The following is a 22,358-nucleotide window of genomic DNA, read 5'->3' as shown; positions in this document are numbered from 1 at the left end:
TGATAAAAAAAAAAAAATTTTTTGTTTTTTATTTTAAGTGATTTTTTTTCAACTTTTTATGCATAATTTGATGTTGGTTACTATTTATATTTTGGAGTATAATTTTTTTATTAGTTTAATTAACTTTACTTATAATAAACTGAATAAAAGTTAGAAAATTTTTAATCGGTTTTGAAAAATTTAAAATTCAACTATTTGAAACAGGAGTATCAGTTATCATTTCTCAAATGCGAAAAAGACCACTTAAAGAACAGAAAATAGTCTTATAGAAAGGTTTGTTTAACGTTCCGACGATGATATATAAATATAATACGTCAACACACACAAAAAAAAATCATTAATAGTTGTTTATGTCGAATATGTTGCGAATTGTAATTTAATGAAAACAAAATCCAGTTGCATTTTAAGAAGATATATAAAAAATTGAGCCATGACGGAATGCATGAGAACACTGATCCCTAAAGTCTAAGGAGATTAGGTCAACAAATGTATTTTGACTTTATTTGTATACCTCCGAATCAAAGTATCCATAAATTATTATTTTATAATGATGCTAGGCAACCACAATATATCGTCACTAGCATCAACAAAATAAAACTCGAGACATCAACATAATCGAAAACGTGCTCAATTTTATTTCTAGTTTAAAATTATGTGCTATTCTGAAAATATTGATTTGATGTGTACATGTGTTCAATTTTTTTTTACAGTTTAGAAACAAGTAAAGGAAATTTAAAAAAAAGAAGTATTTGAGAAGAGATAAGACGAAGAAAAAAAAAAGATTAGAAGAAAAGATTTAAGAGATAAAGAGTAAAAGACTAAAGAGAAAATATCAAAAGGAAAGAAAAAAACATCATTTAGAAAGGAATGATATCAAATAGATAAAGTTTAATTAAATTGTGTGATAAGGTATGGTTGCTTCCCTAAATAGTCATATTTTTTGCCATCTATTGCAAGTTCACATATATAAATTACATAAAATATTTGCTACCTACCCTACTAAAACTTAGATATTTTTTATGAGTTCAAATTAAATCCCATATATGGCCGCTATCTGAAACACAAAAACAAATTCATAAACACGTGTGAGATATTGTATGGAAACATAAAATTATATAGGTAGACAAAAACCATAGATTCATTTCCTTTCGAACAAAATAGGTTATAATATAAACTTGTAACTAAATAAAATCTTAAAAGATTGTCTTTCCATTGAAATACTCTTACCGTGTTGACCTTAAATCCCCATATTTCAAAGTCACATCTCCTTCCTTATATTACCCTAACCCCTAAACAAGATCTACAAACACAACTGTTCTTCGTATTTGTGTGATCAAGAATTCTCCAAAATGTCTCGTCACCCGAAAATACATCCGGACGCCTCATCAGCGCGACCATCGGCTCCTCTGGTACCACGTGCTGCCTCTAGATCAGAACAAGGAGACCCGTCCAAAAGAACATTGACCCAACGGTCCACATACGCACCGTTGGCTCCGCCGAGGAAGAGAGGAAGAAGCTGTTGCTGCAGGTGCGTGTGTTACACACTCTGCCTTCTCTTTCTCCTTGTTGTTGCAGTAGGCGCGACGATTGGTATACTCTACCTTGTACTTAAACCGAAGCTACCGGATTACTCTATTGACCGGCTGCAGCTCACCCAGTTTGCACTTAACCAAGACTCGAGTTTGTCCACGGCTTTTAACGTGACTATAACCGCTAAGAATCCGAACGAGAAGATCGGGATTTACTATGAAGATGGGAGCGAGATTACCGTGTGGTACAACGAAACCAAACTCAGCGAGGGTAAGTGCGCATTTGGTTTATTCCGGTTTAATATATTTTAGATTACGTTGCTTCCTCTTCAAAATTTCAAAATATCAGTATAATCCGGTTCGTTCCGGTTCGCTTTCCTTTGGGTTGGTTTGGCACTTGGATGGTTTCAAAACTTTTCTCTTTTTTTTTGGTTTCAAAACTTTATACAAACGATTTAATGTTTTAAAGAAATATACAAACTGATTTATCCATTTTGTCTGTTTCGTTTGTAGGATCGTTGCCAAAATTCTATCAGGGACATGAAAATACCACAGTTATAGACGTACAAATGTCTGGCCAATCTCAGGATGCAACGGGTATAATGTCAACATTAGAAGAGCAGCAACAAACAACCGGGAATATACCATTGAGATTAAGAGTTGACCAGCCGGTTCGAATCAAATTCGGGAAGTTGAAGCTGATGGAGGTGAGATTCCTGGTTCGATGTGGTGTATTTGTGGATAGTTTGGCTGCAAATAATGTTATTAAGATTCAAAGTAGTAGCTGCAAGTTTAGGCTCAGGCTATAATTCTGTTTCTTAGGTATTCGATTTGTCATTTGGTAAGGTATTGTATTGTGTTTTCATTTTTTGTAATTCATATTTTCATTAAACTCTCCTTTTAAGCTACACTCTTGTGTCAGACCCTTGTTATACAAATTACTGGTTTTTGTTACGAATAATTGCTTTCTAGGAAACGTAGAAAATCAATCTTCATGAAACAAGAAAAAAAAATAGATTAAAGGAGGGGAATCACACTTTATGGAACTCGTTTTTGACAAAATGGTTTAAGATCATTTTTCGATAAGTTTCTGAGCGAACACGTTCATCGGAATAACCGGCTATAAACTAGTGTAACCACATATAAAAATCGAAGATGGTTGAATGAGAAATGTAAGTTTAAAGTGGGTTACTTGTAAAGTTTAAAATGACATTTCTAAGATGTCACACATTGTAATATAAAAAAGAGATATTGGACCGAACCCGAATTTTGAGTTTCAGAATTTGGTAAATGGACATACTCGTCAAAAGATTATTCTTTTGTTACAAATTCTACTTTAAATTTTGTTGACAAAGTAAAAATAATATTAATTTTAGTTTATGATATTAATATCATTATTATAGACAATTAAGCATACAAAAAATCAGTTATGATTTCCTTGTAATATGTGTTTTAATATTTTTCAAAATAATTAATGTGAGAATCAATTTTCAAATCTCCACTTTATGGTTCTTGTTGACCATATGGACTATAAAAAAGGCACCCTCTTTTCATTCTGAAAAAATTAAGTTGTCAACTCATATCAAATCCTCCATATGATATTCTTTTAATCTGTGTATGAGGTTACAACACATAAAAAGGTTTGATAGATTCTATCTTTGGTGTTGGAAGATAGAAACACTGCAATTGTATCATGGGAATATGAGCACTATAAAACCGTCGTACTATATGGTGTTTAAAGATTTAAGGAAACAAATTTATCATCTCGACTATGCAATTCTTCTTTATCAGTTTATTTCGGTGTTGTAATTTAGAATTATGTTCTTATTATTTTTACACATCAGTTTCTCTATGGTTCCTACATTTATAACACAAAAAATTATGATTCACCAAATACACATGAGGAGCACATAGTAGGGTATGTTATATATTACAAGTAAAACGGATGGAAATACCTTGGTCATGTTTCTCACACCCAAACGCTTTGATTCACGAATGTTTGATCAGTGGTGTCACATTTAAGAATTAGCGAAAAGTTCATCGGAGTATGACGCCAAAGATGAGCATAGAAAAAGTTTGTTTCAGTTATACAAAATCTAAAGCAAATCATTGTTAAGAATAAGAAAAAGAAGAATACAAAGAAGAAGCAGTGGAGATCATGAAGGAAGATAACATTTATAAACATGTAGCGTATCAGAGAAGATGAACACTGGTTGTGAAGTAATATAGTATATCCTATAGTTTGTAACAAATAGAATATAAATCAAATTTCATGTTAGTATAGACAGTTGCATGACATTGTAATTAATGGAGTTGGAACGAGTTTGGAGGCAGAAGCAAGAGGATTGTTATATGCTAAGTTGTTAGTTTTTGATTTTATAATAGCATTTGAATACTATTAGTTAAAAAGACTAAAAATGCATAGTATTTATTCTTAGTAATGTACTTATTAATTATAATATTAAAATAATATATCTAAAATTAATTTTACTTTTTGCGGAAAACACAATTTTGCAGGATTTGATGAAAAATTTGATTTTGACGGAAAACACACATTTGCGGTTTTGACAAAACAAAATATGACGAAAAACACACATTTAGGTTTGATGGGAAACTGCGATTTTCCAGTTTTGATAGAAAATTGCGATTTTCGGGTTTTGACTGGAAAATATATTTTAAAAGTTTAGCGAGAAAATGTGATTTTATGTTTTACAGAACAATGTGATTTTAGGGTTTAGGGAAAAACATATTTTTACGTTTTGGCGAGAAAATACAACTTTATGATTTTGACGGAAAATCTAGTTTTTGGTTTTGACAGGGAAAATATGATTTTTTTGTTTCGGCGAAAAATGTGATTTGCCAAATAATAATATTATATAAAAATCACAATAACTAATTTAATTAATTTTTATATTTGTAAAGTTGCTTAGACTTTTTTGGATTTTGAAATGCAATTATATCATTCAAACTTCATATTTTTGCATCTCAAATATTTAGATACAATAGATATTATAAATATTGCATTTAGATGGTGCGTTTTGATGGTAATATTATAAATTTCCAAACGAAGAAATTTGAATATTAGCATCTAGATTTAGACCTGGATACAAAACGAACAAGGCATAAACCCGGATAGAAGAAACTAGATAGGAGGATACTATTTTAAAACAAAAAGAAAAGAAAAGCAGTTGAAAAAGAAAAGATAAATAAAAGAAAAGCTAAGTTTGTTTAAGAAAAAAAGAAATAAAAGAAAAGCTAAGTTTAAACCTAAATCCCAAATCCAAATCAAATCCATGAAAGCCATCTTGAGCATCTCAAATCTGTCTCTAAACCTCCATTTCCCCTTCGAGTACTCTAAGCTAGTTTCTCGTGATGTCTTGGTGCACGAAATGAATAGTTAACTTGAACATGAATTTGATGCTTAAATCCTCGTTTTTTTAATATATACTAGGTGATAACCTGCACTTTGCGCGGAATGAAATACCTAAAATAATGATATGTTTGCAATTTAAAATCAATTATGTATTTGCATATTTTTTTCTATGTATAATTCAATAAAGCATAGACATGACACAAAGTATTAAATAATGTTTTTTGTTGTTTTTATTTTACTAATTTGATGGTGGTAGTTGTTTAAAAATTGAGGTTAATTTTTTGTTTAGCTAATTTTACGTTTATAAAAACGTAATATAATTTTAAACTATTCTGTAACATCTATATATATAAAAAATTGTTGGTCTCACTTCTAGGTTATCCACGTGGAAACTCACTCCCTGACACACGTCCATTTTGTATGAAACGAAGCGCATCATTTATTCAGAGGTATTGTTGGCTTTAGTCGTTATGGATCCAGGACGTGATGTGCTCTTTAGTTGTTAAGCAATCTGTGAGGGGCGAGCCTTTCTCAAAGGGTTTTGGGCTTTAGTTTTTTTTTATGTTGTAAGCGGCCGGAAGAAACAGGGTGCGTCTCTAACCCTAATTCTAATTACGCGAAGAAGCTTCTTCGTCTCTCCTCTTTGTTTTAAGGCTGCTTTTGATCTTCATCTGATTAACGCACCCAGATATTTGTTCGTCGTGTTTAATCCTCATTAATTCAAACACCCACAATCTAGCCTTGAATGCGATCATCCATCGGCGAGTCAGTCTAGCTAAGACTATAAATAGGTACCTATTCCTCCTCTCCAAACCATCTTCTCTATATCTCTTATCATACTTCTCTAATCGCTCCATCTACCACAAACTTCCTAATCCTCACAAGTCAGGTTTCTATCAGAGATTTTGAGCTCCATTTCACGAGGCATAAAGCTATCGGCTTTTCCAAAAAATTCTGTCGATGCAGTCGCTTATCTTCCATCATCAAGACATCGTTCTAATGTTGCACCGAAGCCGATTGGTTTCCTCTTCAGCTCCATCCACGTTCTCACCAGTGAATTATTTCCACTTTAGCTTGCTTACAGCCTCAGGAAACGTACGTTACATATCATACTTCTTCTTTGGAAACCTTTTGGCTTTCACTTTTCATGAAGTTTTCTTTGGGTCGTTGCAGTCTGACTGCTCCAAGTTACCAGATGATTCTTAGAGACAGACCTTAATTGGCTTCCTCTGTTGACTGATTTCCTCCCCTAAATCACTATGAAAATATTTCTCTATCCAAGATGATCATGTTTTAGATGGACGCTTTGATCTTTCGTGACCCGGATCATGCTTATATGTTTTATATTCCATCGCGTTAATTTTTTTTCTATTTTTTTTTTCTCTCTAAAGTCTGTCCTATATATATGCACAAAGACTCTTTATAGATAAGAGATTAAGTTTTTCAGTGATTTAAGTGTTTATAAATAACTGATTGTGCCTGTTTTCGTTTTTGCAGATGGATCTTCTTATAATCAAAACAATGCTTAACGATGAGATTCAAGGAGAAGTAGCTTCAGAACCTTCTCTTTCTGGAAATAGAAGAAAAAAAACTGAAAGACCAACAAGCTCTGTTCTTCCAACAAAACCAAGGTAATTAATTTCTCATAGAGCAAAAGTATGGGCATTCTTTTATCCAAAAAGAAGATGACCGTGTGCAATGCAATAGTTGTTTCTGTAAATTTGCGGGAACTGAAAGTAGCACTTGAAACACGTACATCTACTCCACGTGAAATAGCTGAGTGTATTTTGGTTCCTTTTTGTATTTAATTCAACTTGAGTTCAATATGTGTTTGTTTAAGACTTTTAGTGCAAGTTGTTTACTCTTCTCTGTTATTGTTGTAAACATGTGATGTGATCATCTTTTTTTTTTTTTTTTTGACAGCAAGAAATTTACAGATTCATGTTGACTCTGTAAACCATATTGGTAACTCCGCATCCATGTGAACGACAAAGGACAGTTGCTTGCGTGCACTACGTGCTAAGCTATCCGCCCGAAGATTCGCCGTCCGAGGTACATGGACGATGTCTGAGTTGAGGAAGCTTCCTTTGAGGAGTTTGATATCTTCCAAATAGCTTTCAAATGCTGGCCATTCTTCTGGTTCCGAAACCATCTTCACCAATTGAGAACAATCCGTTGCAAACGTAACCTGGACCTGTCTTAAATTCCTCATACATTCCATTGCCCAAATCAAAGCCTCTATCTCCGAATGCAGGGAGAGAGGCATGCCCTTACATTCCTTGCCCCCAGTAGACCCTCGAATCCCGGTAAAGTGCTATACCAGCCTTTGATCATCTTTGATCAATAAATTACACGGGTAAATTACATCTTTACCACTTTTCATTTTTACCACCACTACAAGAACATTTTCAAAAATACATTTTTCATTAAGTGGCAAAAGACTATTATATCTTTGTTATTTATATACATAATAAATCATTATTTAAGTAAAAATAAAAAATAAAAAAATAAAAAAATAATTTTTTTTATGTTTTCGAATTATACTTTTTCAATTTTGAACTTTTTTATAATTTTGTTTATAATTTTTTTTATTTTTTTTTTCAAATTTTTTTTTGAAAATCGAAAATTATGTTTGAAACTATTTTTTAATTTTTTTATATATTTTTAAGTATTTATTTATATATTTATTAGAATCCTAAATTTTCTATTCCAAAAACCCTACTCCACCCCTCAACTCTAAACCCTAAGTCTAGATTAGTTAACCTTAAGGGTATAAGTGTATTTTACCTTTCATTAAAAGTGAGGGTAAAAGTGATTAGTGTAAACATGAAAAGTGGTATTATAAATGTGGTATTTGTGGCAATTTTCCTTAGTACAACGTGGGTTTGAAACTTTTTTTGAATGTGGTGTAATATGTTTGAAACTGAAGATTCGTTTGAAACATTGAACAATGAGTACACAATTATTTCTAATAGATGATGGAAAAACCGACATGTCAGCAAATTATTTAGAGAATTATAAAATCTTCCATAACTTTTGTTTAATTAACATCTAACCAACTATTTTAATACAATTTTATATAATTATTCCATAAATATTTATTAAATGGTACATTTTGAACACAAAATATATCTGATAATTTTATATCGAATGGTACATTGTGAACACAAGATACTTTTTGTCAATTGAATACAAGAAAATTAATTTTGAAAATCATGAATGAAATTTTAACAAAATTTTAGAAAATAAAATTTATAAATCAGGTTATATTAATACATATATTTAATATTTTAACATCATAGGAAGAAGATAATTTCGATAACACATAGAATGTATATAGATATCGTATTATCTTATCCTATCTTATCTTATCATTTTTAATAATTTAAATATATATTAAAATTAATTTAAAATAAATATAAAATATTTTTATCGTTTCTAAAAATTACGTACATGTGAATAATATAAAAAGAATACAAAAATCCTTTAACATTGTACATCGCTAAAAATACATTATAATTTATCTAAACTAACAGAATTAATAAATTTAGTTATATTAATATATTTGTACTAAATTTAGAACTTCTATTCATTAAATGTTATTCAATCTAAATGTAGAGTAATTTTTAAATATTTTTATATAAAGTAATTATTTTAAATTAATTTATAATATCTAATAAATAAAATAAATAGTTTTTTTTATTTAATAAAATAAAAAATAGTTATTTACTAATAAGATATAGCTAAGTAAAAAAAATTTATAATAAATTCAATGTCAAATCAAAATTTAAAATTAATCAGTATCATTTATTTTGAAACCCTAATTATTATTTTTATTTATTTATAAAAGTTACAAATTGTAGAGGTTTTCTTTTACCTACCTATTTTAAGTAATTTTTATTATAATAAATAATCTATTTTCGCATTGTATAACTTAATAATTTAAAGCATATGTATAAAAGGAAATATATGTATAGGTTCTCCTTTACAAACCACAAACAACGAACCGAATATGAGATCAAATTTTTGTAAAAAGAAACAACATGAACACCATTTGAAGCCCTCACAACATAACGAAGCCACAACTCTTTCATATAGAAACAACTATTGTAAACAAGCAAAATATATCTTATCACATATAATCTCTCAATTAAAACTTTTTAAGTGACAAAAATTATTATCATACACATCTCTTGCAGATGCAAACCTAAAACACAAACAATAAAAATCATACAAAAATACTAACATAGAGCACAAGGAAAGTATATCCCGCCCTACTACGGGCCAACCCTAGTTGTACATACAAATATGTAAAATTTGTAGGAATCCATTTGTCTTCATCTTCATTTTTCACTCTTCCTTTCCTTAATATTTGTAGGAATACATTAAATGAGCAAACATCAAAGGAAAGGGTTTAATATTTATTTATTTTCATATTCTAAGTTGATGATATATAGTAAAATATTGAATGGTCCATTTAATGTCAATCTTTTAACAATCTTAATAAAGTCAGTCCAATTAAAAAAGAATACTGAGAAGCGCTTCCAATTTGACACGTAAACTTGCTCTTCAAAGCTGTCATTTAGTCAATGCTTCAGGATTAATATATAGATGATTTTTATTGTTTTATTAAAAAGCTTCGCAATTTGTATGGTTTTGGTACTATACTAAACATGATGGATTTATCTTGAAAATTCTAGGGTTATTAGCTGTGAGTAAGTTTGGAAATATCTGAATGGGTATTTCTGTGAAGATTATATCAAACTTTGAAAGTTCTGGAGTATAGTTCGTGTGTTTCAAAAAGTTGTTTTTTTTTTTTTGCAACAGGTGTTTACAGAGTTTATTCAACAAATGCAAGTCAAAGGCGTGCAGGTAATAAGTTACTTTTTTTATAGTGTGTTATCAGTTTTTGTTTTCAATTGTTGCAGTGCATTGTGTGAGAACAAGAAGGCAGAGCCGTGCTTAAGCTTTGAGGGGCCTGAGGCAAGAATATACTTTTCTAATATATATTTTCTAGAAAATATTTTTTAAGCTGAATTAGGAGCAGTAAAGATTCATCTTAAAGCAAGAATAAGCTTATTTCTGATCTTCTAGATGTTTAAATACTAGAACATAAAGTTTATTAACTTTGATCCAAAAAAGAAAGTTTATTAAACACCATACCATGCATTGTTTGTTTTATTACGAATTTTCAGATTTGTTTGAGCATACTTATAAATTCATTAGAATTTGGATGTTATACTATAATAATTATTATTGAGTTTAATAACAATAAGTTAAGAACTGAAATACATATAATATGAATGGAGGTAATAAAATGATTAGAAAAGAGTTTAAGAATATTTTTTTTGGTTTGAAAATTATGGTAGAAAAAAGTTATACAATTATACATAAAACGACTTAACTCCATAAATACATAAAACATAAGTTAATCATTCTCATAAGTCCATAACCTAATGAATTTTATAAAATTGGGGCCTTAAATTTCAGTTGAAAATGAGGGGCCTAAGGCGGTTGCCTCTTTGTTATAAGGGTGAGCACGCCTCTGCAAGAAGGTAGACTGAGGTGTGATTAGGAGAATGATTTGCTTATCAAGTCTCATCTGATTCTTAAGAACCTTGGGAGTACAAGTATAGGAACAGCTATGAATGGTGCCTTACTTCATCATGAAGAAAATATCTCAACTCTATTTTTAATTTTTCTTACTCATATTCATGTTCTGTCATATAATTCTAGTCATTCCTTTAAGATGTCTAAGCAAAAAACAGAAAACAGAAAGCTCTAGTTGAGAAGAAACTAGAACTTGTTTGTATGCCCTCGCCAAAGCATTTGATACACTCTCTCGTCGTTGAATCCCTTTGTATTTTGATTTTATTACACAAGAAAATAGATCCTCTCGATGAAGTTTGAATCCCCAAGGGTTTTGTTGGTTTTACATTCAAAATTCTCTAGCTGAAAGCTTATTAACTTTTCTCATTTTAATTGTCAAGGAAAAATAATAAGAAAATCAAACAATAGATACATATTTTCTTTTCAAGTGCGAATAATGTTTACTAATACCAAGTCAGATTGCTTACAACTAAACACTTGCTGTTCCAGTCTGGAGAAAATCATACCTCGGAAGAGCTTGAATTCTCCTCTGAAAGCCAGGAAGCTTCGGGACGAGACACTCCTTCCATAATATCTAAATCCAAAACTCTATTCATCAGCGGATGATCTGCTGGGGAAGATTAAATGCCCCCAAACCCACCAATCTCGTTTTCTCTGCGTCATTCAACATTCTATAGCTATACTTTTCTTCGCGTAATTAACACCTTCCATATATATACTGAGTACTTACTAAATCACAAGTTTTTTTCCCTTTGTTTTGATCAGAAATGATAGAAACTAGAAAGCAAATCCAAAAACATAATATGAAACTAGAACTTGATCCGCGTGGGTGTTTATTTTCATTTTTTTATAAATAAATGTTTTTTTATATAAATAGTAATATATATTTTTAAAATTTATCCATATTAAATAATTGTTTAATATGACATTTCTAAATCTAATAATTTTATAGTTTACATTGAGGAATTTATTTATTTGTGAACCATCAACTATACCACCTACATTTTTTTAGAATGTATCCATACGAATATGTTTTCATTTTTTATGGATCAAAATTTAATGTATGATTATATATATATATATATATATATATATTATTTAAATTTGGTGCTATATATTTTATACTCTTCAATATTATCATACTGAATTTGAATTAAGCTATTACTTATACGAAAATATACGTAAAAAATATATTTACATATTCATTTATATTTTAGTTATATACTCCCTCCGTTCCATAATATAAGATGTTTTAGAGAAATTTTGATGTTTCAAAATATAAGATGTTTTGATAGTTTGAAAGTACTTTAACTTTATTGAAAGTAGGTTAACCAATAACATTTTAGTGCATTATTTATGATTGGTTAACTTATTTTCAAGTTATATTATTAATAATATTATCCTTTAAAAAGGCAAATTTTTTAATTGTTGTGTATTCAAGTAAAAAAATTATATTATGAAACGGAGAGAGTACTATATGAATGACTAGAAAATGCTTAAATTATATAAAATGGTAAATTTGATCGTTCATAAATCAATCTAGGTATGTTCAGAAATTAATTTAGGTAACTTTATAAATTTTATCGGGTGTGTGGATTAAAATTAATTTGTTTGAAAATAATTTAAGTATGTTTATGGTTACTTTAATTGCACAAAGATAATCCATAAAAATTAGGATAATGTAGTTTCTCAGTGGCATTTGAGTGTAATTAATAATTTATTTTAAGAGTAAGTTCATATTTGTAATTCTAATTTAATAAGACAGATTTTTGTTATATCTATATGAATGACTATAAAACGCTAAAGTTATATTAAAATGACAAATTGTGTCGTTCGGAAATCAATTTAGCTATGTTAGGAAATCAGTTTAAGTACCTTTATAAATTTGTCGATTAACATTAATTAGTTTAAAGATCAATTTAAGTTTGTTTATGGTTACTTTTATTGCGAAAGACAATAAATACTAAAAATTAAGATAATGTAGTTTTTTGGTGGCATTGGAAGTAATTTACAAGTTATTTTAAGGATAATTTCATATTTGTATTTATATTTTAATGTATATTTTTGAAAATTAGTCGAATATTAAGAATTAATATTTTGACAATTGCATTTAATATATAATTCAGTTTACTTCAAAACTGTTTTAAATTTAAATAATATTCTATGTTAATAGAGTTGTTATTTGTTCATTTTAACTTTTGTTCATGTTTCTCTCTTCTTAACAACCACTTCTTAATCATAACATCAAACCTTTGTTAATGTAAACTGTTTACATTTTTTAAGTTTGTGAACTTAAATGTGTATTTCTGAGTCACAAATAAATACATGGATAACTGAAACTCGAATTAGAACCGAACCTGAACTTAAAACCGGTTCAACCGGGTTTTCAATGTGCTAATATACCCTAACTGACCCCGAATAAACCGAACCAACACTGAAACAAAATTTTATAATATCTGAATGAGACGAAATTTGTTCTCCCAAAAAAATTCAAATCTGAATTGACCCCAACCGAAATCGATTGGATAACCGAATGTCCATTCCTGTGATTGCACTCTTTCGTACCCGAATATGCAACCACTGTATTTAAACCAAGTCAGACCGAACCGAAGTGATTCCACCTTTTGTGTTATATTTGATAATAAAAAATCAGGATAATGCGTAAGGGTTAATTTATTGAATGTAAATACTGAAAGAAGAAATAAAGAGAATAGCCATGTAATGATCACATGGTGGGATGTGAAATCTATATAAAAATGATATTTTTGATCTTGTTCGCGAGTGGTCGTTGTAATAACGCTTCTTTTAAATTTCAACATACATTCTATATAGAAAATTATAAAATATAATAGTATATCAAATAAATTATACAAACAACTAGTTCACAGAAATATATATTAAAAAACTTAACGTGAATTTATTTTATTTTCTATGGTTCTATAATGAAATAGAAAGAATGAGGAGTAAGTTGTCACGCGACTACAACAACTTGTACACCATATTGTTTCTATTTTACATTTGTTTCTACAGTATAGAATAAACTGCTTGAGATTTGTTAACGTTATTTTCATGATATCACAATAGATAGAAAAATTAGAAGAAATTTACAGCTGTTGTTTATAGGACACTTAAAAGTTTATGAGAGAAAATCCTCATAAAAATAGTATATATAATGGTGAGATGAGGTGAGGATGTGGTGGCACGTGGTGAAGAAGAAGATAAGACGGTTGGAGGAGGTTAGGAAACGACTAGTGGCGACAGTAGTGAAGGAGAATATGGTGGCTATGATGAACAACCGGTAGCGATAGTGGTGATGAAGTTATGGATAGAAGTGATTGCCGTGGATCCTAAAACCACACTAGGAATTTGGTAGTGATTATTTTGTAAAAATTAGGGAATAAATAATGTGGAAAATAATATCTTTAGAACACAAGGATGCAATCAGATTCCAGTCAACAATAAATAGACTTTAAATATATTAATAAAGGTATATTAAATACAGTGAGCAAATAGATTGGGTTACAAGAACTAAAATTAAGGGCTAAGTATTGAGAATTAGAGAACAAAGTTCGAGGTCGAAGTCGTAGGTAGTGTGTACTCACTCTAGGATTAGGAATGTCCTCATCTCCCCTCTCCCTCTTTCCTTTATGGCCTATTCCCACCGGGAGATATCGATCATCTCAACCTCCTCTGTCAATCTCGGCTTCATTCTCCTAGAACTCGCGAGAAGTCGTTCCTCCGCTAATGTTCTCGGCCTGTTGGGATTTTCCACAGATCGTGTTATTGGGTCAAACAATTGAGGCGAAAAAGAGGAGGCTGATGGTAGTGGTGATGTCGGTGTTATAAGTAGAATAACAGCAAAATTAATACATAAAAATAGGAGGAGGAGGTGTTACAATAAGATAAGAGCAGAGGAGGTCGTTGTTCGCAGCAAAGGAGGAGAGGGAGGAGAAGATGAGGAGGAGGTTTTAACATTCTATAATATCATCATAAAATAGAATAGTATACTATAGTGTATGCAAGAATTGGTACAAAAATGTTTATCTATTTTTTACCGGAAATTTATTGTTTTTAACGGATAAAAAAGTCTCAAATTAGATGAAAAAGAATAAAGGAAGGAGAAGAAGAAAAAGTAACACATATTCTATTAGTGTGAAATCATATATTTATTCTATGTTTTCGTAATAAAATAGAATAATACATAACTTATAAATTATAATTACTTACTGTGAAAAAAAATTATATTCTATTTTTCATGATAAAATAGAATAGTACACTAAATGGTAACTGTTTATCATCGTTTTCATTTTTTCTGACACCGACGATCAAATTTCTCAGTCCTTCAAAAAGCGATTGTAACTTTACCAAGATCACACAAACTCAAGCTACTAAAAAAATGTTATAAACCATTTTCCTTGAACCCATCAATTTTTTTTTGTTTTAAATCTCGTGCCTCTTCTTTATGCCTCTGCTTTATTTTTCATTCTGTTTGATAATTGTATCAGATGAGAGTAGACAAGCGTTTATAAAAAGGATATTTCGTGCACCCTATCAATAATATGTATTATATCATAGTCATCAGTTTGCTATATTTACTTTGTGAATTATAAATTTTTAGGTTATAGCATCAAATTTCCCTATGCGTAATGTAATGGAAAGAAAAAACTACTAACAGACTTTTGGAAAAGTCAACTATCATCAGATTGGTTGAAAAGGAATATACAAAGGAAACCCGTGATTGGTTCCAAGTTTCGTTGAAAAATCAAAAGCAAAATTCTATGAACGATATTAATTTTGCGCACTAAAGTCCCTTTTGTAATTGGCACACTCTCTTGTCGTTGTATAAACAAAGTTTTTCTTATTCAAAAGATCCTAAAACTTGGACCAATTGCAAATAGATTCATAAGACATTAATGTTATTGGTACTGAGAGAGGATTAAAGGAATTGTGAAATTTTGAATTGATTCTTAAGAAAAATACATCATTATTATCAAATGAATGCTTCAAGAAAATGTGGAAGTGGTGGACCTTGAAACCAAAGATGCATGAAACTACATAGGAGAGCCACCGATAGTGTGTGTCAATAATTATTCTCCCACCCAGCACACAGAAAATGATAATTTAATTTGTGATTTGGTAAATTAAAATCAACACAAACCCCTACAGTAACCATTGTTAAATTAAACGATTGAGTCAAACAGACTAAGCATATCTCATTTGTTAACAAAAAATAGTCGATCCAAGCAATCCATTCAACATTAATGGATCTCATAGAATCGTGGCACAAAATAAAATATATATCAACTACAGATGAAGACAATCCCCTATATATTATTTGAAAAGCATTGCAACATTTTTTTGTAACCACATGTCATCATTAAAATGATTCTTAGAATCCTTAAAGAAATAGGTTGGTTCATCTAAATATATAATAAGCTTTTTATTAAACCACAATAAATACACTATTAAATGTGCTTCGTTATTTTCTTAAATAAAATTACAGAATTGCCTAATGTGGCTAAAGTATATATGACAATTAATGATTTTGAATAATAAAGATTTGATAAAAATCAGTGTGTATTATAATTATATTTATTTAATTTTAAGCTATTAAAATAAATTAAAAAATCATAGTAACTATATAATAAAAATTTAAAAAATTATTTATATATTATATTTTGAATTTTTAAAAACGAGTATAAATTACTAAAACTGTTAAAAGTTTCACATTCAAATGTTGTGATCAATGATTTAAAACTTTTGTTATAACATGATACAAATAATTAAAAATAATATAAGTTGAAAGTCTCATTTAATAAGTATCAAAAATAAAAGATATATAAATATATGTATCATTTTAAATTAAACTAGAGAAAATTAGCTCAATATACTAAAAAGAGTGGGATACCATTGAATTGAGAGAAAATGGTAGTAATAGGGGGAAAAAATTGAAGGGAAATAGAGTATGGAGTGCAAATAAAGGGGAAGTTGTATGTAGGGAGTACAAATACTCATTAAACTATATGCCATATAAAAATATATAAATATCTTAATTTGAAATTTACTTTGAACATTTTTTTGATAAAAAATTTGAAAAAATATTGACAACTTAATTTTTTAAAATATTATCAATTACATAAACCATTAATCCCACAGTGAAAATTTTGTTATCACTAATTTAGATTTTTTGCTATAACAAATACAAATAATAAAAAAAATATGAGCAAAAAGCATCATTTCATAAATATTAATATTAAAATATACCATATATGTTACTATCATTTTAACTTTAATTATATATCATATCAAATAGAAAAAATATTTTTTCAATTTATAAAATTTATTTATATGTTTGCACTAATTTAATTATATAAGTAGTAGATAATGACTTTTTAATTATTCAATATATATTTATTATTTCATAATATGTTATAAGCATATAATATATAAAATAATTTATATATATAATGTTTATCCCGCGCAAGGCGCGGATCTTATCCTAGTTAATAAAGTAAAAGAAAAGAGGAATTTCTATATACATGAAACGGAAAGTGATTAGGCGTGAAATGTGCTTTGTCTATTTAAGTGGGAAGAGTAGAGTCCTTCACACTTCATATAAAAAACTACCTTTGCCTCTTCTTCCTATTTCAACATAATAGCAGAAAGGCAATCTATCTATGGAGAAAAAGAGCATGTTCATTGAACAAAGCTTCACCGATCACAAGAGTGGCGATATGAACAAAAACTTTGACGATGATGGACGCCAGAAAAGAACAGGTTACTCCGTGTTATATTTTTATTTTTATATATATGCCATGATACATACAACATAAACACATATTTGTGCTGTGTGCATATGAAAAGGGCAAGTATATGTGTGCATATAAGTCTCAGTTTTTTCTTTGCTTCGGTGTTGGCATGCTAGGATAAGATTTTTCCCCTAAGGAGACTATAAAATTTATCACGTTACACTATTTTTGTTAATTACGGAAGAAAGCGCAAAATACACATGAACATTTTGTTTTGTTTGCAGTTTTAACGTTTACACGTTGAATAAATATCCGTTTAAAAGGAGAACCTGTGTTGATTAGTTTAAGTAGAGGTTTGTATGCTGATTTGAACATATAGGGACTTGGATGACGGGGAGCGCCCATATAATAACAGCGGTGATAGGGTCAGGAGTGTTGTCACTGGCGTGGGCAATTGCACAGCTCGGATGGGTGGCAGGACCCGCCGTACTTATGGCTTTTTCCTTCATAACATACTTTACATCAACCATGCTTGCCGACTGTTATCGTTCCCCAGATCCTGTCACCGGAAAACGAAACTATACCTACATGGAAGTTGTCCGCTCTTACTTAGGTCCTTTTCTCAACTATCTTATTTTCTTATTTATTATTTTATGTTGTAATCGCGAAGTATATTTAGACATCCTTCAGATATAAAATTTCAGCTATATACTAATAATTATTTTTTATTAACAACAATACTAATAATTCATTATGCTATTTATTCTGAACTCTTTCCCCAACCCATATAATTTTGTTTCAAAAAGTTTCTTATCACTTATAAATTGGTCTCGACTTTTTTTATAATTCACCGAATGATCAGTAAAGTTACATTTTATACATTTTTAGCTCAGAGTCGGTCTTCCTATATTAAAAGGTTGTATTTCAACATATATTGTATATGTATTATAACATAATAAAGTAATTATATTTAAAATGTACAATTTATAAATAATTTACTTATTTAAAATCTATAGCAATTAATCCACAGTTACTATTCCGCTGTAAATGTATTTTTTTCTTGACAAATGAACAAAATTTAAAATTTCATATAAATTAGTTTTTAAATATGAGTTTTCAGATTCTGTGACGTGTAACCTTGTTTTAGGACAGTTGTTTTCAATCTTTATAAGCAATTTAGATTTTTTATTTCATTGAAAATTCCGGGCTTTAGGGCGATAATCTTCTTAAAATTTTAAATTACTTTTTACTCCTATTTTCTTATTTGCTTATTATTTCCTAAATTAAGAAGATATGCGAAGGAAGATAATCTTAAACACTATTTGTATAATCTTGCAATAAGACCTTTTTTTCTTAAAACAAGCTCTGAAAACCTATCACGTGTCATATTAATATTTGACATATATTCAAATGTCTTTGTAATAAAATAATATATGTTTTTATCGTTTCTTAAATATGGATGAGTTGCCAAAGATTTGAATTTTCAAAGTCAGATAGTACATTACGGTTTTTCTAAACACAACTATGCGAAACTTTCACATGTCACTTACCTTTTTAACATTTTATTTTTAAATTTTAAAAATTCCCCTTATTCGTGCTGCTAATAATATGTTTACTATCTGTATTTTGTTTTTTTTTTTAACTATCCTATATAATATAATAACGCTTTTCAAAATAAGAAAACAAATTCTGAGACGAAATAATGTATTTTAGTAGACACAGTTTACTTATATCCATTCAAAATCTATTCAACATATATATATATATATGTGTGTGTGTGTGTGTGTGTGTGGGTTTTATATTATATTTATATATATATATATATATATAGATATATATATATATATGTTTTGTATTAAACATCATGTGAAAGTATGTCTTGAAATTGACATGTTTAGTACTCCCATCCGATGTGATCTTTCAACATCGTCTATTGAGTCTTCTCGTTGTCCCCATCCCACTTGTAATGATACTCTCCCATCCACAATGCTCAATATTTATACTTTCCTTTTTCTTTCTTAGCTTTAACACTTTTCACAGAAAAAACAAGAAAAAAGGAAAGTATGGTTAAGTGATGGTCTGATGGAAGATCTAAGAACTAACTAAAACGAAAAGAAAAAGAGTAGTAATCAAAACTATAAGAATTAAAGGTGGATAAGATCGGCATCTCCTACAAATCCAATACCCGAATAGTATATCTTGGAAAATGTCTTTTTTTTTTCAACTCTTTGTCAAAAAAAACGTCAACTTGACTTATTTAGACAGTTTCTTCACTGTTTAACTCAAAAACGATGATTTATATATAGAAGAAAATAACTTATATAGGTTTATTGATGCTATGGAAAAAATAGGAGGAAGAAAAGTGATGTTATGTGGATTGGCTCAATACGGGAATCTGATTGGAATAACAATCGGCTACACAATCACAGCGTCGATTAGCATGGTGTAAGCTTTCATTCTTTCTTTCAGAATGATAGTCAATAATAGCAGGCTCTCCTTTTTCACCTATTTTCACCCACGTTTATTATGTTAGGACAGGTGACTAACTCTTTTTTATAATTATTAATTTTACCTTTTAAAGAACAGATGCTATGATAGGTAAGAGATATGATATATAATATCTACAAAAGTTTTTCTTTGTCACAAGTTATTTGATATGTACAGAGTAATATAAATTTAAATTCTATTGAGTGTGGGAGTCGAAAGGAGCTCAAATTTTCAAAGTGAAAAGTTAGATCTCGTAGGATCGTTGAGATTTTGTATTCTAAATTTATCAATTTTTTTTTTGTCTGGAACTTTATATATTTATAATTATTAAGGAATGGGTTTTAAAGTACGAAAGAAAGAAAAAAATTAAAATGACAAAATTAAGAATTCATGAAAACAGGGCAGTGAAGAGGTCGAATTGTTTCCACAAGAATGGACATAATGTGAAATGTTCCACTTCAAACACTCCCTTCATGATCATATTCGCATGCATCCAAATTGTACTTAGCCAAATCCCAAATTTCCACAATCTCTCTTGGCTCTCCATTCTAGCGGCCGTAATGTCCTTTTCTTACGCCTCCATTGGTGTCGGTCTCTCCATCGCCAAAGTGGCCGGTAAATAAATATACGTTCTTATCCTTATAATAATTTCTTCTTTTAAAAGTGAGTCCTAATGGTTTTGAAGAATAAACAAAGGTGGCGGTGTGCACGCAAGGACGGCCCTGACAGGAGTTACGGTCGGAGTTGATGTTACTGGTTCTGATAAAGTATGGAGAACATTCCAAGCGGTTGGAGATATCGCATTTGCTTATGCCTACTCAACCGTACTTATTGAGATACAGGCAAGTAGTCACCTTTAACGTACTGCTATTTTGTACTCACCAGTTTAATTTAAAATGTTTTTTAAACATCTCGCACACCTGTTAAGAAAGGAGTATTAGTTTTTCACTATAACCCTTATTAAATGTTTCAGCTAATACAAATGGTATCTTTGGAAAAAATAATAATATACTCAGACCTGAATATACTACATATTTTTATAATTTAATATAACGGAAAATATGGTTATAATTGAAAGTTGAAACTTATGTTAAAACTTTGTATTGGCAACTCTAAAACTAAACTCAGTTTAAAACAAAATTAGCCATAAACTGACACTTCTGAAATGGAAGGATTATGTTTAGAGCTGAGTTTTAGAGACCGCGATAAGAGAGAGCCAAAAAAAATTTAAACGTGTGTCGGTTTGTGACAAAGTAAAGGCCACTTCAGTTGAATTATTATTTGTAGTAAAACATGAGAGGAAACCAGAGTCTAACTAGTAGGCTTTTATTCAATAAATAAATACTTATAAAATGATTTAACTTTGAGTACGGTTTACAACTGATGTTTTGGCTTCTTTTGTATACAAAAGATTAATATTCTAACTTTAATTAATGTATTTCATTTTAAAAGTAAAAAAAAAATCTAAAAATATGGATTGTAGAATTTTATTGGAAAAAAACAAAACTAACAAAAAATAATTAATCAAAAATGACTCTTGACTTAGTTAATTTTATACTTTTATATTTATGACTAAATAACATTAAAGTCACCAATTACGTATTGTCATTTCAGATAATTGTAAACGATTTAGTGAACTACATTTTGTGTGTGTTTTGATCTACCACTACTAAAGTATGTACAACTGTTCATCTCTAAACCATGGCAGGACACCTTAAAAGCAAGTCCACCATCAGAAAACAAAGCCATGAAAAGAGCAAGCCTTGTGGGTGTATCCACAACGACCTTCTTTTACATGTTATGCGGGTGTGTGGGTTATGCTGCCTTTGGCAATAATGCGCCTGGAAATTTCCTAACCGGTTTTGGTTTTTATGAGCCCTTCTGGCTAATCGACTTTGCGAATGTCTGCATCGCTGTGCATCTAGTTGGGGCCTATCAGGTCTTTTGCCAGCCAATCTTCCAATTTGTAGAGAGCCAGAGTGCAAAACGTTGGCCAGATAACAAGTTTATTACAGGAGAGTACAAAATGAACGTCCCTTGCGGTGGTGATTTTGGTATCAGCTTGTTTAGATTGGTTTGGAGGACTTCATATGTTGTAGTTACGGCTGTTGTGGCAATGATCTTCCCTTTCTTCAACGATTTCTTGGGTCTTATTGGAGCAGCTTCCTTTTGGCCTTTGACTGTTTACTTTCCCATTGAGATGCATATTGCTCAGAAAAAGATGAAGAAATTTTCTTTCACTTGGACATGGCTGAAAATCTTGAGCTGGGCTTGTTTCCTCGTCTCCCTCGTTGCTGCTGCTGGATCCGTGCAAGGACTCATACAAAGTCTTAAGGATTTCAAGCCTTTCCAGGCTCCCGAGTAGAACTGTGTTTTGTCTAATTTCTTCAAGAACACAACTCCCTTGCACTCTCTTTTCTCCAATAATAGTGTATGTTCGTTTGTAATATATTTGTGTTCTTGTTTCATTACGAAATGTTGAACCTATATTTGCTTGTCTGAAACAAATCTATCATCAATAAGTCCCTCTTTCTTTTCTTTGTCCTTGGTACCTCAGTTTCTTTTTGTATTATGAGAAGTATGATAATGTGATGAGATAGGTTTGAAGAA

At 29.9% G+C, this 22,358-nt stretch overlaps 2 protein-coding genes and 1 long non-coding RNA gene across 4 annotated transcripts; 2 read left to right on the top strand and 1 right to left on the bottom strand.

Annotated features, from left to right (window-relative positions):
* The first annotated feature begins 218 nt into the window (after positions 1–218).
* Positions 219–6,771, top strand: LOC103852291 (NDR1/HIN1-like protein 6). The gene is made up of 2 exons (XM_009129201.3): positions 219–1,800; positions 2,043–6,771. Exons 1-2 carry the CDS (start codon positions 1,350–1,352, stop codon positions 2,336–2,338), a joined length of 747 nt encoding a protein of 248 aa, XP_009127449.1. The 5' UTR covers positions 219–1,349; the 3' UTR covers positions 2,339–6,771.
* A 7,180-nt stretch (positions 6,772–13,951) lies between these two features.
* On the bottom strand, positions 13,952–15,992 carry LOC103852290. The gene is made up of 2 exons (XR_629884.3): positions 14,409–15,992; positions 13,952–14,267 (listed from the first exon to the last, which is right to left on the bottom strand). It is a non-coding gene; the product is annotated as an uncharacterized LOC103852290 (long non-coding RNA).
* Positions 15,993–17,044: 1,052 nt separating this feature from the next.
* Positions 17,045–22,358, top strand: LOC103852289 (amino acid permease 6). 2 transcript variants are annotated; one of them, XM_009129200.3, is made up of 6 exons: positions 17,045–17,289; positions 17,641–17,874; positions 19,613–19,706; positions 20,149–20,363; positions 20,445–20,590; positions 21,457–22,358. In XM_009129200.3, exons 1-6 carry the CDS (start codon positions 17,190–17,192, stop codon positions 22,111–22,113), a joined length of 1,446 nt encoding a protein of 481 aa, XP_009127448.1. In that variant the 5' UTR covers positions 17,045–17,189; the 3' UTR covers positions 22,114–22,358. The 2 variants fall into 2 exon arrangements, with proteins under 2 accessions (XP_009127448.1, XP_033140580.1); XM_033284689.1 differs by lacking the exon at positions 17,641–17,874 and having other exon boundaries at positions 17,106–17,289.

The sequence above is a fragment of the Brassica rapa genome, chromosome A02 (assembly GCF_000309985.2).
Source record: "Brassica rapa cultivar Chiifu-401-42 chromosome A02, CAAS_Brap_v3.01, whole genome shotgun sequence".
NCBI lineage: Eukaryota > Viridiplantae > Streptophyta > Magnoliopsida > Brassicales > Brassicaceae > Brassica > Brassica rapa.
This window is presented reverse-complemented; position numbering and strand designations above follow the sequence as displayed.